General features: G+C 35.9%; 1 protein-coding gene across 14 annotated transcripts in view; it reads left to right on the top strand.

The window, feature by feature from the left end:
• The window catches only part of VPS13B (vacuolar protein sorting 13 homolog B), a 485,731-nt gene that overhangs the window by 226,008 nt on the left and 234,920 nt on the right, over nt 1-24,803 (top strand). For all 14 annotated transcript variants that reach the window (XM_082316760.1, XM_082316766.1, XM_082316768.1 and 11 more), the window contains 2 exons: nt 10,980-11,107; nt 19,199-19,433. In XM_082316760.1, the coding sequence (XP_082172886.1) occupies nt 10,980-11,107; nt 19,199-19,433 (363 nt within the window). The remainder of the gene's footprint in view (nt 1-10,979; nt 11,108-19,198; nt 19,434-24,803) is intronic.

The following is a 24,803-nucleotide window of genomic DNA, read 5'->3' as shown; positions in this document are numbered from 1 at the left end:
GACATTCAAAACCACCTATTTGCAGGAACAGATGCTAGATTAGTTTGTGTTAATTAGCAGTTTATAAAAGTATGCATGTAGTTTGCAGAAGTATCTTTGTACTTCAGGTTTGAAAATTAGTGTCCCAGTCTGGTACCTGCTCAGCTTGGTAGCCAGTTTTGATCTTCAGCCTTTGTTATTCTTTACCTTGAGTATTATCTTTTCTGCAGGAATGATCACACCAGAATAGTATACTAAAAGAAAATGCTATTGTTCAAAATCTAGAAATGCCATGAATGTCAGTTTTGCTTTTGTTTTCGGTTTGTGTGAGTGCAGAAATGATAAAACAAAATTATAAATTATAAATAATGTCCTAAAAGCAAAAGAAGGATTTATGTGCATCTCAACTTCTTCCACTTTTTAATTTGAAGTCAATATCAAGAGGTGTTTTCAATTACTTAGTGCAACACACATTGCCGCAAAAATGAAAAGTTCATTTTTAGGTTTCATGTTAGCTACCGCTTACTTTACTCAATCAGTTTATCAAATAAGTTTAGCCTAAATGCTGGGTTTTTTTTGTGATTAAGCAGATATTTGGCTTCTCTACAAAACAATTTTGTGGCATAGAGTTTGGCACTAATAAATGAAAGGTGATTGTACTAATTCTCTTGAGAGATAACATTGACTAAGCATTTTCTTTTTTGAATTAGAAGCAGTCTTTTAAAGAAGAGAGTACTAAATTTGGTTTCATTAATTCTCAACTGTTAAAAATGTGTTGAAAAAGTTACTATTTTGTAAGTGAAGCTACATACATACAGCAGAGGGTCTACTTTGTTTGTTTTTAAGATGTAGTGTGCCTGACACTGCTGGTTTGAAGACTAGCCTATGCTTTAAAATGTCTACCTAGTTGTTATACTCTGGAGATAAAATGCTGCGTGTAATATACCTGATGTATTTGAGATTTACGTGCAAAAATGGGGAATAAAAATATAAAATGAATGCCAAAGAGCAAAAGCCTTGTATACTAATGGAATTATTTAAAAGGATGTTATCTGACTGCTTGAGTAGACCACGCAGATTTCCCTTAAAGAAAGAAAGGAGAGCCATGTCACACTGCAGTGCCATGCAGGCTTGTTCTCTGTGTAGCCTTCTGGAACTTCATGCGATGTTAGAAGCTTTTCCTGTAGAGTTCGTCTTGTGCCCTGTTTGCCAGAATTGGCTTTGCACTGGAAGATTCAGGGGACAGTAAAAACTAACACGTATATGGGTGTCACAAAAAAAAGTTTCTGATTACAAAGCCACCAGTTACAGTGGTTGAAAATGGTTGGATGGATGCAAGTGTGAAATGCGAGATCTCATTCTCAGAGAAGTTTCAATGGATCCTTTCTTTCACAATTTGTTTCTTTACAGGTATATAATGTGCTGGAATATAGTGAATGACTGACTAGTTTATTAAGCTAAAAATAGAGTGCCTGTGATGCTTCTCCTTTCTAATTTTTCTGGGTCCCTCACTCCCACAATTTTTCACTTTATTTCCTTTCTTTTAATTTCGCCTACTTTCTGTCTGAGTTTTCTTTCATTATTTGTCTCACCTTTTTAAACCAGGAATATCACACTGATTATAGGCCTAGGACGTATAATGCTACTTGGCGCTACAAAAGCGTTCTAGGTAAAAGGGCAACGATCCTTGTAAGCCTTGTATTTCTCAGTCATCAGGGCTCTAGCTGCAGATGCCTTAAGTCCTCAGAAAACTGAAATTCCTACATTGATAGCAAGCACATATGCATAGTCTTTGCAGATTGAATGAGACTGAATCTAAAATTGTGCTATTCAGGTGGGGATTTTGAATTTATCCTTTTCAAGTCTAGCATTATCTCAGCAGTTGCTCCCTTGAGAACTGCTAGGAACCAACCCTATGTATTAAATGAAAGCAGTTTGTAATCACAGCTGTAAAATGATTTAAAACATTGATCTTGAGTTCAGTTTATTAGTTAATGGCTGCTGACACTTTGCCAAAAATGAAGCATGGGAAAAGAGCAAAACTACTATTTATATGGTATCTGTCTGTGAAAATCCAAGGTTTCTGTTCTTAAGTCTCAAACTGTAGTTATTTATAAATCTCAACCGCAGAGGCTTCAAAAACAGAGTAAGGTAATAGAATATATGGTTTAAATTTTGTATGATGTGGCTGTGAACAAGCAAGGTGGTAAAGAATATTACAAAAAAGTATTAAGTATTTACCTCAGTTTCTCCATCCACCCACTTCTCCCCTTCTCAGCAATTCAGTAGTTCCCTGTTAGTTCAATGAGAAGTGATTTGCAGACCTGTAGGTATACATAGTAGCATAGCTCTTGTGTCTGGATAGTGACAAAATGATTGCTATATGTATGTATAAATATGTGTGTATATATATATCTCTCTCTCACATGTAGCATACCTATACAGGAAGATATTATGGGCTGCAGTAGATGGATAGGGCAGTCTTTGAAAGCTTTCCTGTGCACAGTATTGAATAATGATTAAAGTGTCTGTTTTCACACATTCAAGATGGCTGCTCATTCGTTACTAAAATAACTTGCAGATTTCATTCATATTAAGTTATTAAATAATTATAATTATTTTCACTTTGTTTGAAAAATACAATAACATTTTCCATGCTTAAAGATGAAATTGGTTTTTTGGGCGTTTTTTTACTGCCTCCTAGTGAAGTCTTTTTGTAGCCATTACACTGAAATTTATTTTCACCAACATCTACTGTGACATCCAACATTTAGCAGTGCTTGGAAGGAACCATGATATCCCAGACACAAATTTGATACTGTCTTGTGAGGTGTAACCCAGTGACTGTGGCACCTAATTTTTCAGTAACAGTAGAAAAGTAGCCTCACACATGCTCTTTAGTATGAGGAACGCTTTTAATGGAAGAAGTTACTTTAGAGAGGCTGAAAAGGTTTTTTTTTTTTTTTTTTTCTCACTCGGAATCCTGAAAGTTGACTTTTCTTATAGCCACAGGATAGGTAGGTAAGTGGAATTTAATGTATCCTATAAGAAGTCACGAACCTTTCAGGTGGAGTAGGCCCCACAGTCTCTTACAAAGGCACCTGAAAACTAAATGCCCTGTCCCATAATTGAAAGTACGCTTGTCACATAAAACTTTGCTGATCCCTTTTGTGCAACAGCCAGGTATTTCGTCATGGTACAGGGATGACTGCCTTTCAGCCATGTTGTGAATGTACATCAGAGCATGTGACAGCAGGCAAGTTGTTTTCGTGGCTAGGTCTAATGCCCATGACCAGAGATTGCTCCATTTCGATGTCTGATGGACAGATTGCAAGGGCATTTGCAAAAGAGAATTAAACAGTGGTGGGTTTTGGACAGCTTTTTTTCCATAGGCCAGGTTGATCAGGTCCACAGGTCAGAGCGCGCACCGGTCATTTAATTCCACTACAATTTCAGTATTACTGTGGAGTATCAGTCCCAAGTTCAAAGCTGAGAAGAGAATCCAGCATTGCTTCATTCTGCAGGAAGTGTATGTGGTGCGTAACAGTATGTGCATACAGAGAGAAAGTAGGACATGAAATCATTCCAGTTTGGAAAAATCTTTTACGTGTTTCTGAAACATTGATATTTTTTTCTGTGGAACTGTTGTTCTCACAGAGAAATAATTAGAGTTTTAAAGTTTCGTAAGTGCTAAGTTACACCTAGTCTACTATTCATTTGTATTTCAGGCAGGTGGAGGATAGTGTCAACACAAGAAAGTTCAAAACTCCGTCTGAGATGGCCTTTATATTCTCTGTCCTCTACAAATTGTCTGATTTCTAATAAGGACAGAACTCCCATTGCCAATTTCTACCTTCTTTACCCTGCTTACTTATTTTCCCAGAGCTTGTAGAAACATAGTATCTTTGAGATATTTGTCCTGTCAAATTTTATTTGTATTGACCAGCAAATGCAAAAGGAATTAGAGGACAAGCAAATGAGTTGCATGCATATGTGTATAGGATTGCATAAGCCTTCATTCCATAGGAAACCAGGAAAAGAAAGATCCCCACCTTTCCTTTCAATCACTTCCTAACATTTGATAGTGTACATATAATAACACGTTTATAAGTTATTTGTCAGATACTTACTATAACTGGAACTTCTCGGTTGTTATGGGAAGTGTTAGTAATTTGATTTTGAAAGCTTTACTCAAGTAATTCTTAAAGTTCTTTCAAAGTATACACATGCGATATTTCTGAACTGCTATTAAATACTTCTCCATATAAGTGGAGAAGAGAGGAAGCTTTAAATGTAGTCGTCTCTATTTTATTTAGACCAACTGCTGCTGCATTAATGTTCTTATTTGAAGTTCCATCTTAAGTGAATAAACTTTCTGTTGAGTACAGTGTAGCAGAATATAACCTCTATTTAGCAAAACTGGATGCACTTACTGATATTTTTTTTTCCTAAAGTACAACTAGAATGATGAACTAGATTCCTGCTAAAATGAGCTGTTGGAATGCAAAAAAACTGGCAAATGTGAGAGAAGTCTGGCTGGTGAGAAATCAGTGGATTATCTGAAGTATTTGAATTAGTAGGTCACTATTTCTGCTCGATGAACTGAATGATTATCGTTTATTCATGCCTGCTATGAAATGTATGACTGATAATTTATTTGGGAAGATGAATGAAATTAAATAGATGCTGAATAGGCAAAGTAAAATATAAGAATTTAAATCTGACACACATTTACCTAGGGTGCCTGAAAATACTAGGATTTTTATATTTTTATAAATGGGGTTTAGTTCTTGGAAGGATTATTTAAAAGGAAGGTCTCCAGGCACAGATGATTTATAGTAACTTTTAAATGGCTGGACAATCACATACCTATTGTGAGTTTTCATAGCTAGTAAAATGTTTGACTTTTGTGTTATGATGGCATGATTTCTTCAGTTCAGTGTGTGGAATTCAAAAACGTTAGTAACACAACGCCAATATCAAACACGCTTTCTGTATGGAGAAATTCAAAGTTGAGAGAAAAAGAATGGGTGTTTATTTTTAGATTATATTTAAAAGACTAAGGAACTTCCACTGTATTTTTAAAAAGGCAGAAAATTAGGCAGAATTCCTCCTGCATTTACCAGAAAAGATCTTGCAAATCCAAAGGCTGAAATTCTTACTTCATAGTATAAAATTTATTTGGAATGGTAAGTGATACTAAGATAAATTCAGGTATGGACTTCAGATATGAACACACATGCAACACATTCTTGTAATTACTAATACAGTAGCTCAGTTTTGCCTGTGAAAGGCTTTTATTGATTTGTATGAAAGTGTCAGTCCTTTCTTATTTTTGTTCCCAGAACTAAATAGGTATTTTTTGCCAGAAACAGTACAGCAATCATTAAGCATTTGGTGGGAGAAAATGCTGACCATAGCCATTCCCTAGCCAACACTCACTTTCACACAGAAAGATCCTTTCTGCTTGCACAACAATGTTAATATCACGTTTGTCTTTGTTTACTGACATATGTTACTCTAGAAAAATGCATGTTGGGTAAAAAGTCAAAAGTCTCTGTTTTAACACTTACTCTGCTGCTGACTCATTGAATGACCATTCTAATTTAGTCACTACACCTCTCTGCTGCCGTTTCCCTGGGTATAAAGGACTTGCTCTGGCTAGTTGTCAGGGACTGTGTGGCTCAATTATCATCTTGATTGATAAAAGTAATGTTTTATCTGCATCATTAGTAAAGTAGAATGCAAAAATGCTCAAAGTCCAGTAAAGAAATTATTTATGCAAAGACTATTGAGTATGTGGGCAAATATATTGCATATTTTTATATGCTTAAAAGGACTTCCTGCTGTTATTTAAGTTAGTTAAGTACTGCTTTTATTCTCAAGCATCCTGATGAAGGGTGCAAACTTTTTTATGTACAGGTCATCGTAGTCTAGCCTTAGAAAATATCAGTCATCCAGGAATGGGGATATAGGGAATAACTTGTCTCATGATACTGCAAAAACAAAATGTGAATATTTCTGAAACACTTCTGATGGATACTGATGGTTCAGAAAATATTGGTAAATACAGCTTTGAGCTTCACCTAATGGAGTCAGTGAGCCTGCTACTTAGATTAACTTTTTATTTTAAAATTGAATTGTAGGGAAAAAATAGTACATTAAGATAGGAAGTATTTTTAATAAGGTACTCCTCTGTTTTTTTGCAATTTCTTGTATATGTATAATGTTTTAATATTAAATCATGAAACAAAATTATTATATGGAAATGCATTCTATTGAGAACAGAATTTGTTTCTTTGGCGGTCATATATATACACAAAAGTGTGACTCATTTGTAATGCCTTCATATATCTCTGTATAGACATATGTGTTTAGTTCTGTTGTGTTGCAAATATAAAGATATGTAGACTTACAAGGAAAATTGGAATGCAAACCTAAGGACAAACAAGCTTTTATATAACAAGTTTCACTGAATTTTTACTTTTGCATTGTATTATATGTAGAAACCAAAAACTGCTGGCTTACAGAAAAAAGCAAGTAAGTTTTAAGTAGCTGGTGGGGTTTTTTTTAGGGGGTGAGGGTAGTTTTTGTTTTGTTTTACATATGAAGAAACCAATTAATCTTCCACAAAAAAAAAATCTGTAGTCCATTTAGATTTTTTCTGAGTTGTTTGAAGTTTGAATTTTCTCCTCCACTGCATTTTAATCTCATTTCTAATCCCTTAGACCCCTTGATCGGTTCCTTAATGGCTTGCATTTGTTGCAAACTCCTTGGTATTTTTGCTTTTATTTCTGATAAAAAGCCATATCTAATGCATGAAAATGCGAATAGATATTAAGAAATCCCAATGAGTTCTTTGACACTATGGAGACTATTTCTAATTTTAGCAGAGGAAAAATCTTTCCAGAAAGAGCCATGTGATAACAGTACGCTTTCCTTTGATTTCTTTCTTCCTTTAAATACTATTAATGTTCATGTGTTTTGCTGTCATGGCCTCTTAGTAACCATGATTAGTTTGCAATAGGATTTTTCTCAGCTTAACTGAGCTCTGATGTGTGAGAAGCTGTATGACAGATGATGTGATGTGGGAAGGAAAGCTTGCCCAGCTTGTTGAGGTCATATGACAGATGCATTTTGAGTACGGTCATACGATGGGATGGTGGAGAGACTATCCTACTGCAGGCTGCTGCATGGGTGTCTGGTTATGAACCTTGTCTTTCAGTAGGAGCTCTCCGTGCTTTTGGGGATCACTGAAAGTATGGGTTTGCCTGCAGCAGGATAACCTTTTCCTACCAGGAGGAAGCTGCTTCCCTCTTAATGCATAAGGTATCTGAGGCACACAGTGGGCCAGGAGAAGTGAGTCGTCTTGTGCCAGAGGGCTGAGACATGATAGATCTGTACCACATACAAATTAGGAATAAGGTATTAGCTTTTTATTTTACCTCCCTTTACTTCAATTACTTTCCTTACAGGAGAGAGGAGGAACTGAAAGCATGAGGCCAGTGGTGGGTACAGATTATCAGTACTCCTCAATCCAGTAGTGGATAATCTCTGATCTGTGACCTTCTGTGCTTTGATTTATTTGAGGAAATGTCCATTTGCCCCAAATCTTTGCACTTCAAAAGTTGTATTTTCCCTTTCATGTTCCTTAAGTCACTGAGTATTAATAGCACAGAATAGCACTATTTTCCCCAAAGATCCTTCTATTTTTAAAACTTTTAAGTATTTTATGGATCAGACTTCTAAAGCAACCAGTTCCCAGTAAGCTAAAAAACGCAAAGAAGGACGCATATGTCTATATAAGAAAGACACCTCTATCTAGAATTTATACCTATAAGTCTTGCTTAGTGGCATCTCCTACAAAGACAGTACGTTTATGATAAATTTTGCAGGATTGCCACTTGAAACTCCCTCTAAACTTTAACCATGAATTGCAAAATGAATTATGAAAACTACTGCTTCTGGCAGCTCAATCCTGATTGATCTGATCAGTCCTTTTTAAAAAGTCTGTTCATAACCAGTGTGTATTCTGAAATTGATGGTGAGTGTGGCAACCTCTGAGTGATTATAGTTGATTAAAATAGTTGTGGTGTATATTTTTACAAAACTACCAATTACACAATACGGGGACTAGAAGATGACAGTAGGAATATTTTATGTTTCTATACACTGTTTTTCTTAAAAATTTGACTTGTACAACCTGAAGCAGCTCCCCTCCCCTTTTTTTTCCTCATCAGTGTGTGTTTCAAACAAATCATATTTTCTGTCTAGCTATTGCTGACTGGCTCCTGGCTTCAACACAAGGCTGATTACAGTGCCAGGAAATGTTCCTAGGTTTTCAGTTCAGTAGTAGCTGAGTAGCATAATTATTTTAGGAGATTAACCTTCATACTGAGACAGATGGAGCTAATCGAGTCTACATGTCTACTCCAGAGGACTAGCCAAACACACACGATAGCCACACCAGACTACTACAGTCTCTTAGCAACTGTCATCTACTGATGGCCTTGCCTGACAGGGAATTAAGACGTTGTTCTGTCCCAGCATCCCTTCAGACAAAACTCTGGGACTTACCAGTACAGGAAGAAAATGAACAGAGGACTTCTTTCTTGTTTTCTTTTCAGGAGTTACATCTGTGCGTGTTTCTTCTTTCCACTCTGAAACACTTCTTATTACTTCTCTATTTTCCATGATTTCTGGTTGAATGGTTCCTTAGGTGTTTGTAGGGTTTCAAAGCTTTCTTTTTTTTTTTTATCTTTTGGTTGAATATGGGGTATTAGCGTGAAGCTGTTGTTTGTCATGGGTATTCCTGGAATTTGAATCAGCTTTTCAGGTTTGAATTATACATATATGGAGAGAAACAAGTGATGCTTTGGCCAGCTAATTTTATGTTTAATTCACGGATAGTTGTTTCTGGCGTTAGAAAGTTGATTCCCCTAATTGAGAGAGAATTAGCAGAGTGTGTGTTTCCCAGTGAACAAAACACGGGAGACTGGAACAAAACCTAGTTTTAGATCCCACTCACGAGGAATGCACTTGTTCAGTGACGTAGGATGTTGATATTCCCTGCCGATGGTGCTGTAGAATATATAGTTCTACATTGTATTTATCTGCTCATCCTGACTTGAAGCATTCCAGAGTCTCACAGTGACTTTGTATACCATTCTCACCCTTACCCACACTTGTATTCTGGAGTTCTACGCTCCAGTAAATCTTTTATTTTACTATTTCTTGATACTCAAGCTGTTCCTAATTCTTACCTTGTAATATGTGTAGTGTAGGGCCTGACTACACAGAGAAGATGGTGTGAACTGAGGTAGGGTTAAGAAGTTAAAGCAGAACAGCTATTCCTCACTCAATGTCTTTGTTTTAACTTAATCCATTCATAACGTGGATGGAATACTCACTGCATGGCATAAAAGTGTCCACATCAGAAAATGTTATGAAATAGCTACCCCACGCTGCTTTTCCACAGGAACAATTTACTTGTTTGTCTCTCCAGCACAGCTGACAACAAACAATCCTGAAATGTCACACTTTCTACATTCTCATGGTCCAATTTTCATTCTTTATCATTCTAATAGATCCATAATTGGAGCCTCGGCAATATCTGAGAGGACTAATTATACGGCAGCTATAAAAATTCTCTTTCACTCTTTTGACCACCTCTCTTTGAATCTTTTGCTTCCCCATCAGTTTAATAAAGTTAATGCTTCTCTTTCTTTTCAGACCATTAAAAATACTATTTGTTGAAGGATTTTGTCTAGAATATTAATCAACTCTGGTCTTTCCTAGCCTCGATGGGAAAAATGTCACAAATTAATTCCTCAAGTGGCATTAACATTGCATGCTCTTGTCAGAAATTCACCTCTCAGATGTTTCATTTTTAATTCCTTGTGTGGTTCCTTGCATGATCAAAACCGACTGAAGACCCAGTGATATGTATCAAAGGGCATATACTTTTGCTCACCTGAGTTCAGATGATAGCATAATTTTGTTTTAAGAATTTTTCTGTAGTTTGTATGCCACAAATTTCTCCTGGCTGTATAACTGGGAGACATAACTTGTCACACTTATGCTGATTTCAATTTAGTTTAAAATGAAGTTATGAAGATTTCATGATTTATTCCTGCAGTTTCGTCAGCTCAACAACATGTAGGCCAGAACTGGAAATGTTAAAGAAGCTGACAATAATTTGGTGGGTATCCTAAAACATAAGAAGGAGGATATTCTGTAAGAGTTGACAGGAGGAACTATGTACCACTCATACAGTCTTCAATGAATTTCTAGTTACTACTTGATCTCCTCACTAGTCCTCCTTTGAAGTTCTACTATGCTCATATTCAATTAAACGCTTCTGTTATCTAAAATCTTTTCATATTCATGTTATTAAATAACTAACAACTTCAGGAAATTTCTTTTTACTAGAAAAATTTTGCTGAAATATTTCATAATTTAGTGTCCTTAAGGTTGACAAAGTAAGAAAATGGTTTAATTTTTATGCCTTTTTTTGGAATCATACTCAAGGTTTTGTTAAGTGAATTTTTTAAAGAAAACAAATCAAAGGCTGTAATTTAATATGGGCTGTCTTTCATTTCTTACAACAAGTTCAGAAAACTGAAACCTTTTTTAGATTATACTGGCAGCAATGTATGTGAAAACCTCTTGGATTGCTATCCCGTCACCAAATAGGTTATCACATTTTGAAAACTGTCTTAATTTGCTTGGGTCAAGCATTCTTCATAATATTTTCTTAGCAGTTTACATTAAAAAAGTTTTAAGCATTTAATTTCATTGCATTTCTCACCAGGCTTAACTGATACAGTTGTATTGCCAAGTTTAAAACTAATAATAGACATACTATTATTACGTCCATAGTGAGACACAGTGAGAGAAAATCTCTTTTAGGATTTAGAATAAGTAATCTTTTTCTTTGCTGCCAGTGAGTATATTAGTTATATATTCTTCGTGTAACTGAGTTTTGTTGTTTGCATTAGAATCTCGTCCTTTGTCACTTCCTGTGAAAACCATGCTGAACTCATCTGAAAGCAGCAGAAGTCCTGAAGAAAGAATGAAGGAATTTATTGGAATAGTGTGGAATGCAGTTAAGCGCCTTACACTTCAGGTAAGATGAAAAGGAAGTGGAAAAACAACTATGTCTTTCCAAGCTTTATGATACTTTTTATGCATCCTAGTGCTTTTTATTAGAGGGTTTTTAAAGGAGCTCCCAAGTTTTATTGTCTTATTTCAGTAGTTTCAAAGTCTTAGAGAATGAAAAATAAAATAGAGATTTTTAGTAAATTAGGGAAAGAATGCTTTGGTTTTAGAATATTCGTTTTCAAAATACTTTTTTATATCTAAGGGGAAGATCCTTAAAAAAATTATATGAAGAAAAAACTCTTGTCACACTTTTCTGTATTATAAATATAGCTATACACCTTTTTTTATCGATAGATTTTCAGAATAGCTTCCTTTGTAAAAATATTTGAGGGAAGTGTGTATGATAAGTACTTTCTTGGAGTGCATGATACAATATCATGTTATACAGTAATGGCTCAGCTGCTTACTGGTCTACCTTTTCGTAAAGGACCAGTAGATGACCACTTGGATTAAACCATTTCGTCGTAGACTGCTCCAGATTGCGATTGCTGATCAGTAAAAGCAGAGTTTTCATGTGGCAGTATGTATGCATTCCATACACAAAAAAGGCCATGCTAGAAGTCCAGTGTTATGATTGCATGATCAAATACTAGATGGCTTAGAAGTGCTGAAATTAGGACTCTCTTCTTCCAAGTATGTATCAAGTGCCTGCTTAGAAATTACCCTAACTTAGAATTATTGTAACCTGTGCCTTTTGAACAGTGCATTCTATGAGGTTGGTATTTTATGGTACACTAGCATATGGTAGCAAAAACGTTTTTGTCTTAAAATAAAATAAAAAAATACAACCCCCCTCCCTATTTCTGACAGAAAGTAATCGTTGAATGCCTGTTCCTTCTTCCTACCAAGAAATATATTTATTTATATGCAGGCTCATCCCAGAACCCATGTCTATTTTACTCCTCTTTCATGCAGAAAGTACTTTGGGTTCAAAATATTAGAAAGTTTGAAAGTTTAAGTTTTGCCTGAGCAAGAACTTCAGACTAGTGACTTGATTGCAGAACATACTGAAGTTGAGGATATGTTTTCTATTAACTCTATTTAGTTTTCAGCCAGCTCTTTCATCATTATTTCATGAGTATTTTGCTTGTTTTCCTTTCTTTCTTAATGTTGTCTCCACTGGAGATTAAAATGGCTAGATAAGGGGAGTAAAGAGAGAGAATTTGTAAGCTGTTTGAAGGAAGCAGTGTATTTTTTTGTGTCTGGGTGGTACCTAGCACAATGAGACTCCCTATATAAATGAGGCTTACAGTTTGAGTCACAGTAAAAGTAATAATATAATAATGAGGATGAAGAGCTGGATCCTTTATAAATGGAAAAATCGAATCAGGACTGAGATATTCTGCTCATACATTTTTCAGGTACGTTTGTTACGTGAGCAACCAGCAAAGTGAATTTGTTTCGAAGGATGGTTAAGATACTGACCAGCTAAAGATTAAGTTTGCCTTGTTACCAAATAGAGAAAAAAAAAAGTCGTGTTCAAACTAGTGTTTTTTTTGTGGAGATGAAAGTTGATGACAGTGATAGGCGCATGTTTTCTCAGAGAGTAATTTGTAAATATATTGCTGCTTTGACATAAAACACTCATGGATTAGAGCTAATACTGGCAGAGAATTTTTTTGTATTAGATACTCTTTCTGGTGTTTGAGGTTCTAGATTTATTTACCTTTTACAGGGTTTTTTGGTAAGGTACTCATGCTTTCAGTTTTCATTATAACGATGAAATTATATTTTTAGTCTTTATCTATGTTGAAATTAAATGGCCCTATGAATTCATACAACAGCTTACACACTTCTGATATGTTTTATCCTTATGCTTTGATCATACTTGGTAAAGTATATGCCAGTATCTTGCCAGAAGGACATTACATGTTACCAGTGAAAAGTTTCAACAGACTCCGAGGAAACACCACAGGAAAAGTCCAAGAACGTGCTTCCAAACAAATATGCAGTAGTCCTCCTTAGTGAAATATGAAGGATTTCTAGATATGCTTGCAGTTCTTTTTGTAGTCCCTCTGTCTATTTTAATTAAACATATTTTTCAAGACAGAAATGCATATATATAGCTTTTTTCCCTCAATACCAGCCTAAATGGGAAAGCTGAAATTTGTGCATGGCAATGTATAGAGGGTAAGATGATGAGGGTTATGGCTCTGTTTTTCAATTCAAGTACAGTATGATATTTTATTAAACATAATACGCATTTTATTAAACACATAAATATATTTATATGTTAAATTCATACATTTTCTGTATTTTATTATCATTTGGCATTAAAAAGGCAAATTTCTAGAATATTTTGTCTGGTTAAATGCTGGAGTACTTAGACTCTAAGGTTTTTTCTAAAGCTATTTTCATGTTCCTGGTTCTTTTATTAACACGATTGTAGAACAGAAAAGTCTGTAGTTGTCGTCAGATAAAACAGAACTTCATAACTTAAAATCATCAAAGGATTATTCTTTTAGTGGAAGTTTGAGTAAGTAAATGTGTTTGGAACCAAAGTAACTGGAAAGTTTATTTTGGATCCAGAGCTGGTACTTGCTTAGCCCTAGCCCTGGCTTGCTCATGATAGAATATTGCATGAAGATTTTGTCCGTTGGAGTTGTGGTAAGCTATTAGTATTTAAGTGAAAAGACTTTCATACTTAACTATAAAAAGTTGTTTTTATTATTTAGTTGTTGTAGGATTTTATATGCAGCCTTGAAGTCTTTTTGGCAGTTACACTGTGTAGCAGGGTAATACTCACTTTTCACGTGTTCTTCATACTAATAGTTGCTAAAATTGTGGAGCAGTATAAACACAATTATTTTTAATTGGTTGTTAATGCTGAATTCCAGTGAGAATAATGAAGGATCTGTATTAAAAGCAAATGAATTAATGAGTAATGTTGCAATGAATGCCAACTAAATAAGAGTGTAATTATTACATATAAAACTTAGCCAGATATTCCACATGCCTTTAAATATCCCTGAAATTATTTGAAAAAATGAGTCTCTTTCCTGAAATTATTGAAAATAGTGTTTTCTTTAAAGCATATAACTTGTACAAAGTCTTAGTCAAGGTGAAACATTGATTGAAAGAACAGAAACGTAAGGACTAGAGTTTCTGTTCTTTGAACAGTGGTATTTATTCATGGATCAGGAAGAGATTCTGTGACTTGTAACTTAGCAGTTACAGCTTCGAGCAGTTATGAGACAGGATGATTTCTTAAGTTGGTTACTTACCACAAACTGACAAGAAATGAAATTTTCCATAACTAAATAAAAACTTCTCAAAATCAAGCTTTCTTAGAGAAGAATAGGAATGGTGCGTAGTGCAAAGACATTATGTTTTAAGTGGTCAAAGGAAATGCAGCTGATGCTTATTATACTCGTTTGTATGTACAGGTAGCCTGCTCTCTTACTCACATGCTCTGCTTTCCATTTATATAATTTTTACTTTTTGTCTAGCTTCAAAACATGGATTTCTGGCCTGCCTTTTAAAATTCTAGCAGCGTGTGTCTGGCTCAACTGCAGATGGTCTAACTGGGTAGGGCTAATTTGGATGTCAGAGGCTGAGGTCTTACAATAATGACCGCACCAGAACCCCTACATAAGATGTGTAATGGTGGTTCTTTGCAGTATTGGGAGTCACTGTGAGATCATATTCTGTATCTGAAACTCCCAGAAACACACATTAGCCTTTCTGATGAGAGCATATGATGGATGATGATTAATGCGGAGAGGGGCCGTTTCCCAGGAGACACCTTCATGTGAGTGTCACCTTGTGGGTCATCTTCAGTGCCTCTAATTGGTTTATATAGCTATAAAATGTGGGAAATGTGGGTTTCACTATCATGAAAGGCTGTAAAGACTGTTGTACAACCTGTCCCTCTTTGTTGCGCTTGTGCAGGATAACTATGGCGTGTCACTTGTTTTGTTTAACTCCTTCCCACCTGCCCTCCTCTGGTTAGGAAGATGTAATTCTTCTGCAGTGTATATGTCACTGTTCTCTCTATCGAGCAACATTCTCTTTTTATAAAACATGAATTAAAAATACTCCCTTTATTCCAGTAACTTAATACTTTCCTTTATATACAACAGAGGTCTTAGTCATTGCACTTTTTTAGGCTTATATATTAGTAAAAGCTTAGAGCAATATGCTTTGCGTAACTTTTTAAAAGTAGAAGGGAAAATACTGCTTACTTCATTGGTTTATCATTAGTGTACGTTACTTAGCATGTATAGGCCTTGACATAATAGAAATGAAAATAGGGGGTGATTCTGTTTCAAGAATTTGTAATAATTCCTTCTCTTTAACACATGAATGTGTTCAGTATTGGCAAAAGAACACGTTGCTACCAAAACTGAAATAAGATCCTTGAAACAGAAAGGATGTTGCCATGGAAAAATGAAGTAACACTCAGTGCAGCTGCGAAGCATTAATGAATAGGATATTTTTTTAAAAGATCATTTGTGTTTGGTGTGGCTTGGAGGGTCCCAACCAGATGGTTTCCATGAACAGGATCTGACCCCCAGCTTGAGGACTTCTTACTGGCAGATTACTTCATTTTCTTTCCCTTGGATTGTCAGATCCTTACATTAATGCAAGATTTACTGCTGCAGGTTTGTATTCAGTTACATAAATCAGTTACATTTTACATTAAATTCACAATTTTAGACACACAGTTTAACAGTTATTTAAAAAGTGTAAAAAGATTTATATGATAGCTTTAATATATGCTATTGATGTAGTTTAATTTTAAGATATTTGGATTGCATATATTTTAAAGCACTTCCCGATTGGTGAAGCAATCTGCAGCACACGTTCCCACTTTTGTCCAACGTATAATGCCATCATTTTAGGTGTACTCTTCCATTCCTTCACTGGAACTTGTTAATAGACAGATCTCCAGATTCTGTCAGATAAACATACACAGATTCCATTAAAGTTGATAGTTGTGTGTAAGCAGAACCTGCCTCTGAGAAGTTCAACAGGTGCAATTCAGTTTTCCACTTATTGGGCCCTTGTGCATCCAAGTTGGCAATTTCTCATGTAATTATAATAATTGCATGATTTGCCCTAAAATGTGGAATTTTGGCATATGTTCATTGTGTTGGCCTTTGAAATCCTGCAATAATGTTTTGCAAAATTCATTTACTCATATGAAACTTTAAATGAAACACAAGTAAGCAAACCATATCTGCAAGCAAATTTATAATATTCTGTATGGAGGGCCTGATGCTATCACGTAAATCCCACCAAAATTCATGGTCCAACTCCCATTCGGTTGTTTGAAAATGAATGGCAAAGTAATGCCAATGTAAACAGGAATTTCCCTTAGGCATTTGAAGGAGTGAAGCTGTTGTGATTCCACTTCGATATTCTTGATACAGCAAAGCAAAATAAAACAAAAATGATCTGAAGAACTTGTCTTCAGTACAAAGCTGTACTGAACTGTAAATTAAGTGTAAAAACTCCACTAAGTATTGAGATCTCTTCTCAAGAGTACTTTGTAAAACATCTCCTATAGATCCTGCTGCTGCTAATGTGATGAAGTATAGTATCTCTCCAAGTTGGTGGAATTTTTGGATTATTATTACCACATGGTTTGTATATTCAGACAGCATTTGATGTTAATCATCATGGAGATATATATATATATATATATATATATATATATATATAAAGAATGGGTGATTTGTTATAAACTGTTTACTCAGCAAATGCACTGATAAAACAAAAGTTATACTGATCATAAGTTCTTTTGTCATCTATTTATCATTATCCCACAATGGCGTGACCTGCAACCTATTACTAATAGACCAGAAAACGATCTAATGTGTCACTGTAAAAATCTTTGCAAATTGACACAATGACTAATTTACCAGTTTAAAAAAAAAATCCAAATCTATTACATCTGTAACAATACACTGTTGCTTTTCATCCAGTATAAATAAAGTACACTCTGCAACCTTGGATCAATAAACTACTTACCAAAGATGTAATTAACTTCATTTTACAACTCAAACAGTTCTAAAACTAGAAACAAACACAGACTTTATGTAACAATGTATTTATTTTTGCAAAATTCTACTTTTGTTTTTCTGCAGTGAATTCTTGTCATTTTGTCTAAGCAAAAGGGCACAAAAATGCTGAAATAAAGATGAATATCTGTGTTCTCCTCGCTAGGCTGGCAAAGTACTTACAGTGCTGAGGAATTCCAGCTCTATTGCAAATCACTATTGCGGTCTTGAGAGACTTTTAGCCTTCAGAGGAAGGTATGGAGTACAAACCTTGGTTATCAGTTTTAAGCTGTGAGGTCGTTAATGATGTCAAATTGAAAGACTCTATTACGTAAGTTTACAGCAAACAAATGTTCTTTTATCACAGCTACAAATAACATTTTGTGTCCAACATTTTGTACACGACTTTTCCAAACAATGTGAAGAAATGAACTGAATCATAGTTTGTACTCACTTAACAAAGCATTCAAGTGTGCAGGCCATTAGGGCTATTTGATATCCAGGTGCAGAATATTACTTGTGAGAGCCAAAGACGACTAACAGTCTGCAGCTTACACTGCCTCTCAGTTAACAAGTAGTGATGAGTTCAGTTCTTGGTTTGGGCTCACTCAGTCTTGCTTGAAGTTCATAAGGAGATGGCAGAATGGTCAGAAATGTTTCAGGGTAACAGCATTGCGTGAAAATAAAGGACAAAAAAGTGCTATTTCGTATGAAACCATATGCACCGCTTCTGGTTTGCAATGGAAACAGGACAAAAGCTGTATAAACTTCGTGAACTTTATTCGTTTCTCTTTCTCTTTGTGTATGTATGCGCCTATCCATTTGTTTTAAAGTCAGTTTTTCACTAAAGTTTGTATTTTTCCTAGTTTATCTGATGATTAACCTTTTTGGACATGTGTCGTGGTTTAACCCCAGCTATAGTAACTAAGCACCACGCAGCCGCTCGCTCACTCCCCCCCGGTGGGATGGGGGAGAGAATCGGAAGGGTAAAAGGGGAGAAAACTCGTGGGTTGAGATAAGAACAGTTTAATAATTGAAGTAAAATAAAATAGAACAGTTCAATAGGTAAAGCAAAAGCCGTGCATGCAAACAAAGCAAAACACGGAATTCATTCACTGCTTCCTATGGGCAGGCAGGTGTTCGGCCATCCCCAGGAAAGCAGGGCTCCATCACGCGTAACGCTTACTTGGGAAGACAAATGCCATCACGCTGAACGTCCCCCCTTCCTTCTTCTTCCCCCAGTTTATATACTGAGCATGACGCCATACGGTATGGAGTAGCCCTTTGGCCAGTCTGGGTCAGCCCCCCTGGCTGTGCCCCCTCCCAGCTTCTTGTGCACCTGGCAGAGCAGGAGAAGCTGAAAAGTCCTTGATCAGTGTAAGCACTACTTAGCAACTATTTAGCAACAGCTTAGCACTACTTAGCAAGAAGCAAAACATCAGTGTGTTATCAACATTATTCTCATCCTAAACCCAAAACACAGCTCTATAACAGCTACTAAGAAGAAAATTAACTCTATCCCAGCTGAACCCCGGACAGCAGGCTAGTTACTGTTGACTACAAAGTAAAGACAGAATTTTCCCTGAAACAGGTCTTTATAGAAGTCTTTATAAAAAGTATAGCTTATAAAATGTTGGTTAGTTCTAGAAGTTTAGCTATTGTTAACAAAAGCTAATGAACTGCAAAAAGAGGGCTTTCTCAGCTTTATTGTGAGAATGTTTTCTGACTCAATTACGTTTCTTGTAAAAAGCTGTGGAAACGTAGATAGATGTATATTTAGTTTATATAGCAACACCTTTCTGATCAAATTTACACACCAAAATCACACTTTTTCTTCCCTCCCCTCCCATAATCATAATTTACAATAATATGTTATTTTCCAACATTCTGTGTCATCTTTCCTCTTAATTCAACTAAAAGCAAAGACTATTTTCAGTCAACTGCGATGGATGAGTAACTTGAGATTTTGGACCAAGAGGAATACTCCACATCGGGGGGGGGAAAAATGGTAATCTGTTTCTGAGAAATCTTTCTTGGCTTTGTTTTTTCAGCTTGAAGTGCAATCTTGTTGTATATTCCTTCCAAACGACAGCCTGCCTTCCCCAAGTACTATTGTATCAGGCGACATTCCCGGGACTGTGCGAAGCTGGTACCATGGGCAGGCCAGTATGCCTGGCACACTTGTCGTCTGCTTGCCCCAGATAAAGATCATGAGTGCTGGACACAAACACATGGAACCATTGCAGGAAATCCCATTCGTTGTGCTGCGACCCATCCTGGAAGAAGGTACTGAGATAAACTCAAAAAAGCTTACTCTTTAATTTCCATTTTTAACAGTTTTGAAAATTATCTTCATTTTATTTTGAAAGCTTCTGATGTTGTGCTGCTTTTTTAGTTATGTATTATTGATGGCTAGAAATACTAATGACAGGGTTTGCCCCACAGAGATCAAAGTGAAACTCATCATCAAAGAGTGACACTTTGATGTGTGTGAGTGACACTGTTATCATCATTCTGTGATATGTTTTGTATGTTTGGTGAAGCCAAAAGAATTCAGAAGTGCGATTTTTACCTTCACTGGTTTTGTCATTCGAGTTAGTGTGTAGCCACAGTTGGTTTGACGTAACAGGAGGGGGCAGTGAGTTATGAATTCCAAGGCAGAATGGAGGCAGGTTAGGGAAAAACTCCTCATGCTAGCTTTGCTGGGGCGGCGGGGGAAGTCTTCGATCTAACGTTCAGACTGGACATTAGGAAAAGGTTCTTCACTGAGAGGGTGGTCGGTCACTGGAACAGGCTCCTCAGGAAAGCAGTCAAGGCACCAAGCCTGTCAGAGTTCAAGGAGCATCTGGATGACGCTTTTAGTCATATGGTTTAGTTTTAGGTAGTCCTGCAATGACCTGGACTTGATGATCCCTTCCAACTTGAGATATTCTATGATTCAGTGTAAAACGAGAAAAAAATTCATAAATATAGCAGACTATCAAAAGAATGAGACTTTATTGGTCAGCATGATAGGCAACAATTGTGTTCTGTTTTGTATTTATAGGGATTGTAGCAAGGATTTTGTAGAGATTTGAAGACAAAAATTGAGAAGGTTTGTATGAGTATTTAAAAAACAAAGTACGGTAGTTCTTATTTGAAAACCTAATATTTGATGCCAGGTTGGATGGGGCTTTGAGCAACCTAGTGGAAGATGTCCCTGCCCATGACAGGGGGGTTGGAACTAGGTGATCTTTAAGGTCGCTTCCAACCCAAACCATTCTATGATTCTATGGTAGAGGTTTGAGTTGTAGACCAATTTGAGGGAAGAATCAGCTTTTAACATTCTGCAACTGATTGAGAAATGAAAGGAGGGGATAAGCTGTAAAGGACCCAGCAAGTGTAAACAAGCTGCTTATGTTCAGTATGATTTTTTTCAAAATAGAGCCCTTAGAAACGATCAAAGTAAATGGATTTGTAGCAGTATTCTGAAGGAATACTGATGTAAAATTCTTGTTCTACAGATATTCATATGAAAAATTGTTTATTGGAAATAGGTGAGGCAAGTATCCCTAACAGTCTTGAGTCTTGGGGTTTGGGTTTATGTTAATGGTATCCATGAGATATCTAGCCTTATAACCAAGTTTAAAATTTCATGGAAATGCCAGTTGTTGTGGTTTAACCCCAGCAGGCAGCTCAGCCCCACACAGACACTCGTTCACTCCCCCTTAGCGGGATGGGGAGAGAATTGGAAGGGTAACAGTGAGAATACTCATGAGTTGAGATAAAGACAGTTTAATAGGTCAAGCAAAAACTGCACGTGCAAGCAAAGCAAAATAAGGAATTAATTCACTACTTCCCATCGGCAGGCAGGCATTCAGCCATTTCTGGGAAAGCAGGGCTGCATCACACATAATGGTTGCTTGGGAAGATGAATGCCATAACTCTGAATGTTGTCTCCCTTCCTCCTTCCCCCAGCTTTTATTGCTGAGCATGTTGCCATATGCTATGGGATATCCCTTAGTTATCCCTGTCCCAGCTGTGTCCCCTCCCAACTTCTTGTGCACCCCCAGCCTCCTCGCTGGTGGGGTGGGGTGAGAAGCAGAAAACACCCTAACACTGTGCAAGCACTGTTCAGCAATAACTAAAACATCCCCATGTTATCAACACTGTTTTCATCACAAATCCAAAGCATAGCACCATACCAGCTACTATGAAGAAAATGAAGTCTATCCCAGCTAAAATCAGTACATTGCTGTACTGTTAATTCATTATTGTATTCTTGAACTATGTTATTTGGAAAGAATTGTTGCTGGTTTGTGTATTCGTTCTAAGATGAAGAGAAGGAGATGCAGCAATTGTTCCATTGCTTTTGTGACAACATTTTCTGGGAAAATTATTCTGTTTTCTGCATACTTACTGCTGAAACATAAACATAAACATAAAGGTATGCTATGAAAAATGAAGTCAAAAGCGCATTCAAGAGCTACTCCTGCTCCCGCCATTTGAAATTCATTTGGATTTATAACAGTGTTTTCCCTCTCCCTTTATTTTGCCACTTACATTGGATCCTTCTCCTCCTTCCTGTATTTTACCTTAACTCACAGCCACAAAAATAAAATTGTAGTTTTTAATACTGAAAGTCATCTTAGACATGCTGCCAACTGAAAAGAAAAAAAAAAAAAAGGAAGGAAAAAAGAGAGAGAGAAAGGTATATATGTTTTTCCTAATAACTTTCAGTAGTAGTGATCTAATTTGCTAATTGTAGTAACAGATAAAAGATAAATAAATTTAACCAAAGTCCTTTGTTTGTTTTAAACTGATGATGTAATTTAAACCATTTATGAAAGTAAGAAGTCATTTGAATTTTGTCAAACCCAGATTTGAAGGAAAGATCCTAGTGAGAGAAAAGAATCCCCCTGGTTGGGATAAAGCCTATGGTAAGGAATTTATTTGTGTGTGGCTTTGCGCTCTGGGAATAATGCCAAACAGAAGTTCTCACAATCTTGATATTTTTGATTCTCTAATGGATCTGTTGCCTTCTCCCATGCCAAAACTCCCCCTTAAACAGACTATTAAAAATTTTTTTCAAAGCTTTTAAGTCACCTTCTTTGTTTCTTCCCATGTAGAGGTAAACACTTTGTATGGACTTTTATTGGGAGAGTCTCTTAATTTGCATTCTGTCTTTGGACAGGACTTCAGGGACATACCATCGTTCTTAAGACATGTTACCATCTCTCTGAAATTATATTTCTTCAACCTTGCTTTTCCTGGAAACTATTTTTTTGAATCATTCCTTCTTTTATAAAGAAGATATAAGTAAAAGGCTTGTTTACAAGGATTCATTGTTACTTTTAAGAAAGCTGTGTGCTTACTCGTGTATTTTTCTTATTACATGAAAACCTAAAAGACGAGGAAAAGGGAGCATAGTCATACTGTCATATGGGGATATTGCAGCCTAGTCACAGAGACTTACTGACCTCAAGATGTCAACATACTGTAAAAATAGCTTATACAATATCCCACATTCAGGTCTTTCCATTTGTTTTCAGAGTTCTGGTACATTTCTGAGGTAATTATATTTTGTAGGAATACTTAAAAGAACATTTTAAGTACTGTACTTCAATTCAGAAACATAATTTAGCTCAGTCATACTAAGTAACTTATGAACAGAAATGGATTTATCTATGTAAAGAATGAGATATTCTGTTGAACTTCTGTTGAATAACAAATACAACTAAATAAGTTCATACAAAATTATTAAATTACATTAAGTATTATCTTTATAGTTCAAATCAATCAAATGATAGATCCATGAGGTAGTATTCACTGAGGATGTTAAAACAGAATCACAGAATCATAGGGCAGCCCAGGTTGGAAGGGACCTTGAATGATCATCTGGTCCAACCTTTCGTGGCAAAGGGAACCTAGACGTGATTATCCAGCACCCTGTCCAGTTGCATCTTGGAAACCTCCATGTCCCTGGGGAGGTTGTTCCAGTGAATGATTGTTCTTACTATAAGAAATTTCTTACATCAAGATGAAACCTCTCCCAGTGCAACTTGTATCTGTTGCCCCTTCTCTTCTCCATTTTGGCTCCTTGTGAAGAGGGGGACCTTTGTACTATTTGTAGCTGCCCTTTAAGTAGAATAGTTACAAAGAAGAATTTAAATAGTTGGAAACTCAGTTTGAGTAGAACTGAAATGTTTAGAGAACTGCTTAGGGTGAGTTGTGACTTCCTGTGGATGCTTGTGTACACCCAATTTCAAATACTTGACAGTTCATCTATATACTGTCTAAGTTCCCAACCTATAGTGATAGGATAAAATGTGGTAAATTTACAGTTGGACAAAATATGTTGTTATGATCAGGACTTCTGGACTGCTACGTTGTCTTGCAAAAATTTAAAATGTTATAAAGGAAAATAACTTGAAGACATGAAGGGAACTAAAATTTTGCTTCAGATAAAGCACTAAGTTTTAGAGTAATAATGAGAACATTTTTGGCATCTATGAAATCTTCCTGTGTTTAGAAGTTTACATTTTTAATTATTTTAATTTAGAATCTTTTCCTGGCTTCCACTCATATTTTTAAACTAGTTAACTAGTTACTGGTTTTTTAGTCTGCTCAATCTGCTTCAATCTTTTTTTTTAATAATCCTTAGCTGGAACATGTATAATGTTCCTCCTTGGGTTCATGCTGGTAACTTTTATGAATCCATCTTTGTAAAAATGTTTGGTTAGGTCAGATACAGTAAAATATAGATATTTAGGTAAGAAACAGTAAAATACATTTTAGAAACCAGTGTTCAAAATATCTTACAATTGTTGTTGATATTGCTAGATATCATATTCGCATTCTCATCTGGACAGCAGTATACTGACAATCATGTAAATCACTGTATTCCAAACATTTAAATCTGAGAGATGGCTTTTGTTTGTGAAATATGACAAATTATATAACCTCACAGATTTTGTAGCATATGTTTAAACTCAATAAGCTGTCAACTGACTTGTAGGGAAATAGAAAATTGGGGCTTGTAATACTCGTGTGTGAATTAATTATAATGAAATGTATTGTTTATAAACTACGACGATATAATAGAAGCATATATATTTCAACTGCAAAAAAGGCAGTTAAATGTATAAAGTAGAGCAGCAGTATGTTGGCATTCTTAGAAGCTATCATCTTGCATTAGATGTAAAAAAATGTCCAACTTCAATATAATAATGTCAATATAATAATACAGAAAAACAATTTCTGTAAATTGTGAGATGAATATTTGACATTCAAATAGTGTGCTATTTAAGTTTATATTCAATGTCACCATCTGTAAAACATGGTAATTATTGTATTTAACTTATCTGTTATGGTTAATGACCTTATAAAATTCATTCTCACATTTTAGTCACATTCTTCACTATCTGAATAGCAATGAAGTTCTGCATAAACAACCTGTTAATGTTGCGTTCAGCTGTTAGAGCTCTCTAGTAGCTGGGTTTAAGTTAGAAAAGCCTTTGTGTTTGTGCTTACATTTGAAGTCAGTGGAACTAAATCTCATCTGCTGAAAGTGAGCTCTGGACTTGGGCACACAGCCCTTAGGGCTTTTGACTGGGTGCACCTAGGATTATGAAGCCATACAACTGCTTTCCTGTTGCATGACTGGGAGGAAGTACA

Source organism: Platalea leucorodia, assembly GCF_965183815.1.
Source record: "Platalea leucorodia genome assembly, chromosome: 1".
In the NCBI taxonomy this organism is placed as follows: Eukaryota; Metazoa; Chordata; class Aves; order Pelecaniformes; family Threskiornithidae; genus Platalea; species Platalea leucorodia.
The sequence above is the reverse complement of the archived record's forward strand: the minus strand, read 5'-3'. Positions and strand labels throughout refer to the sequence as shown.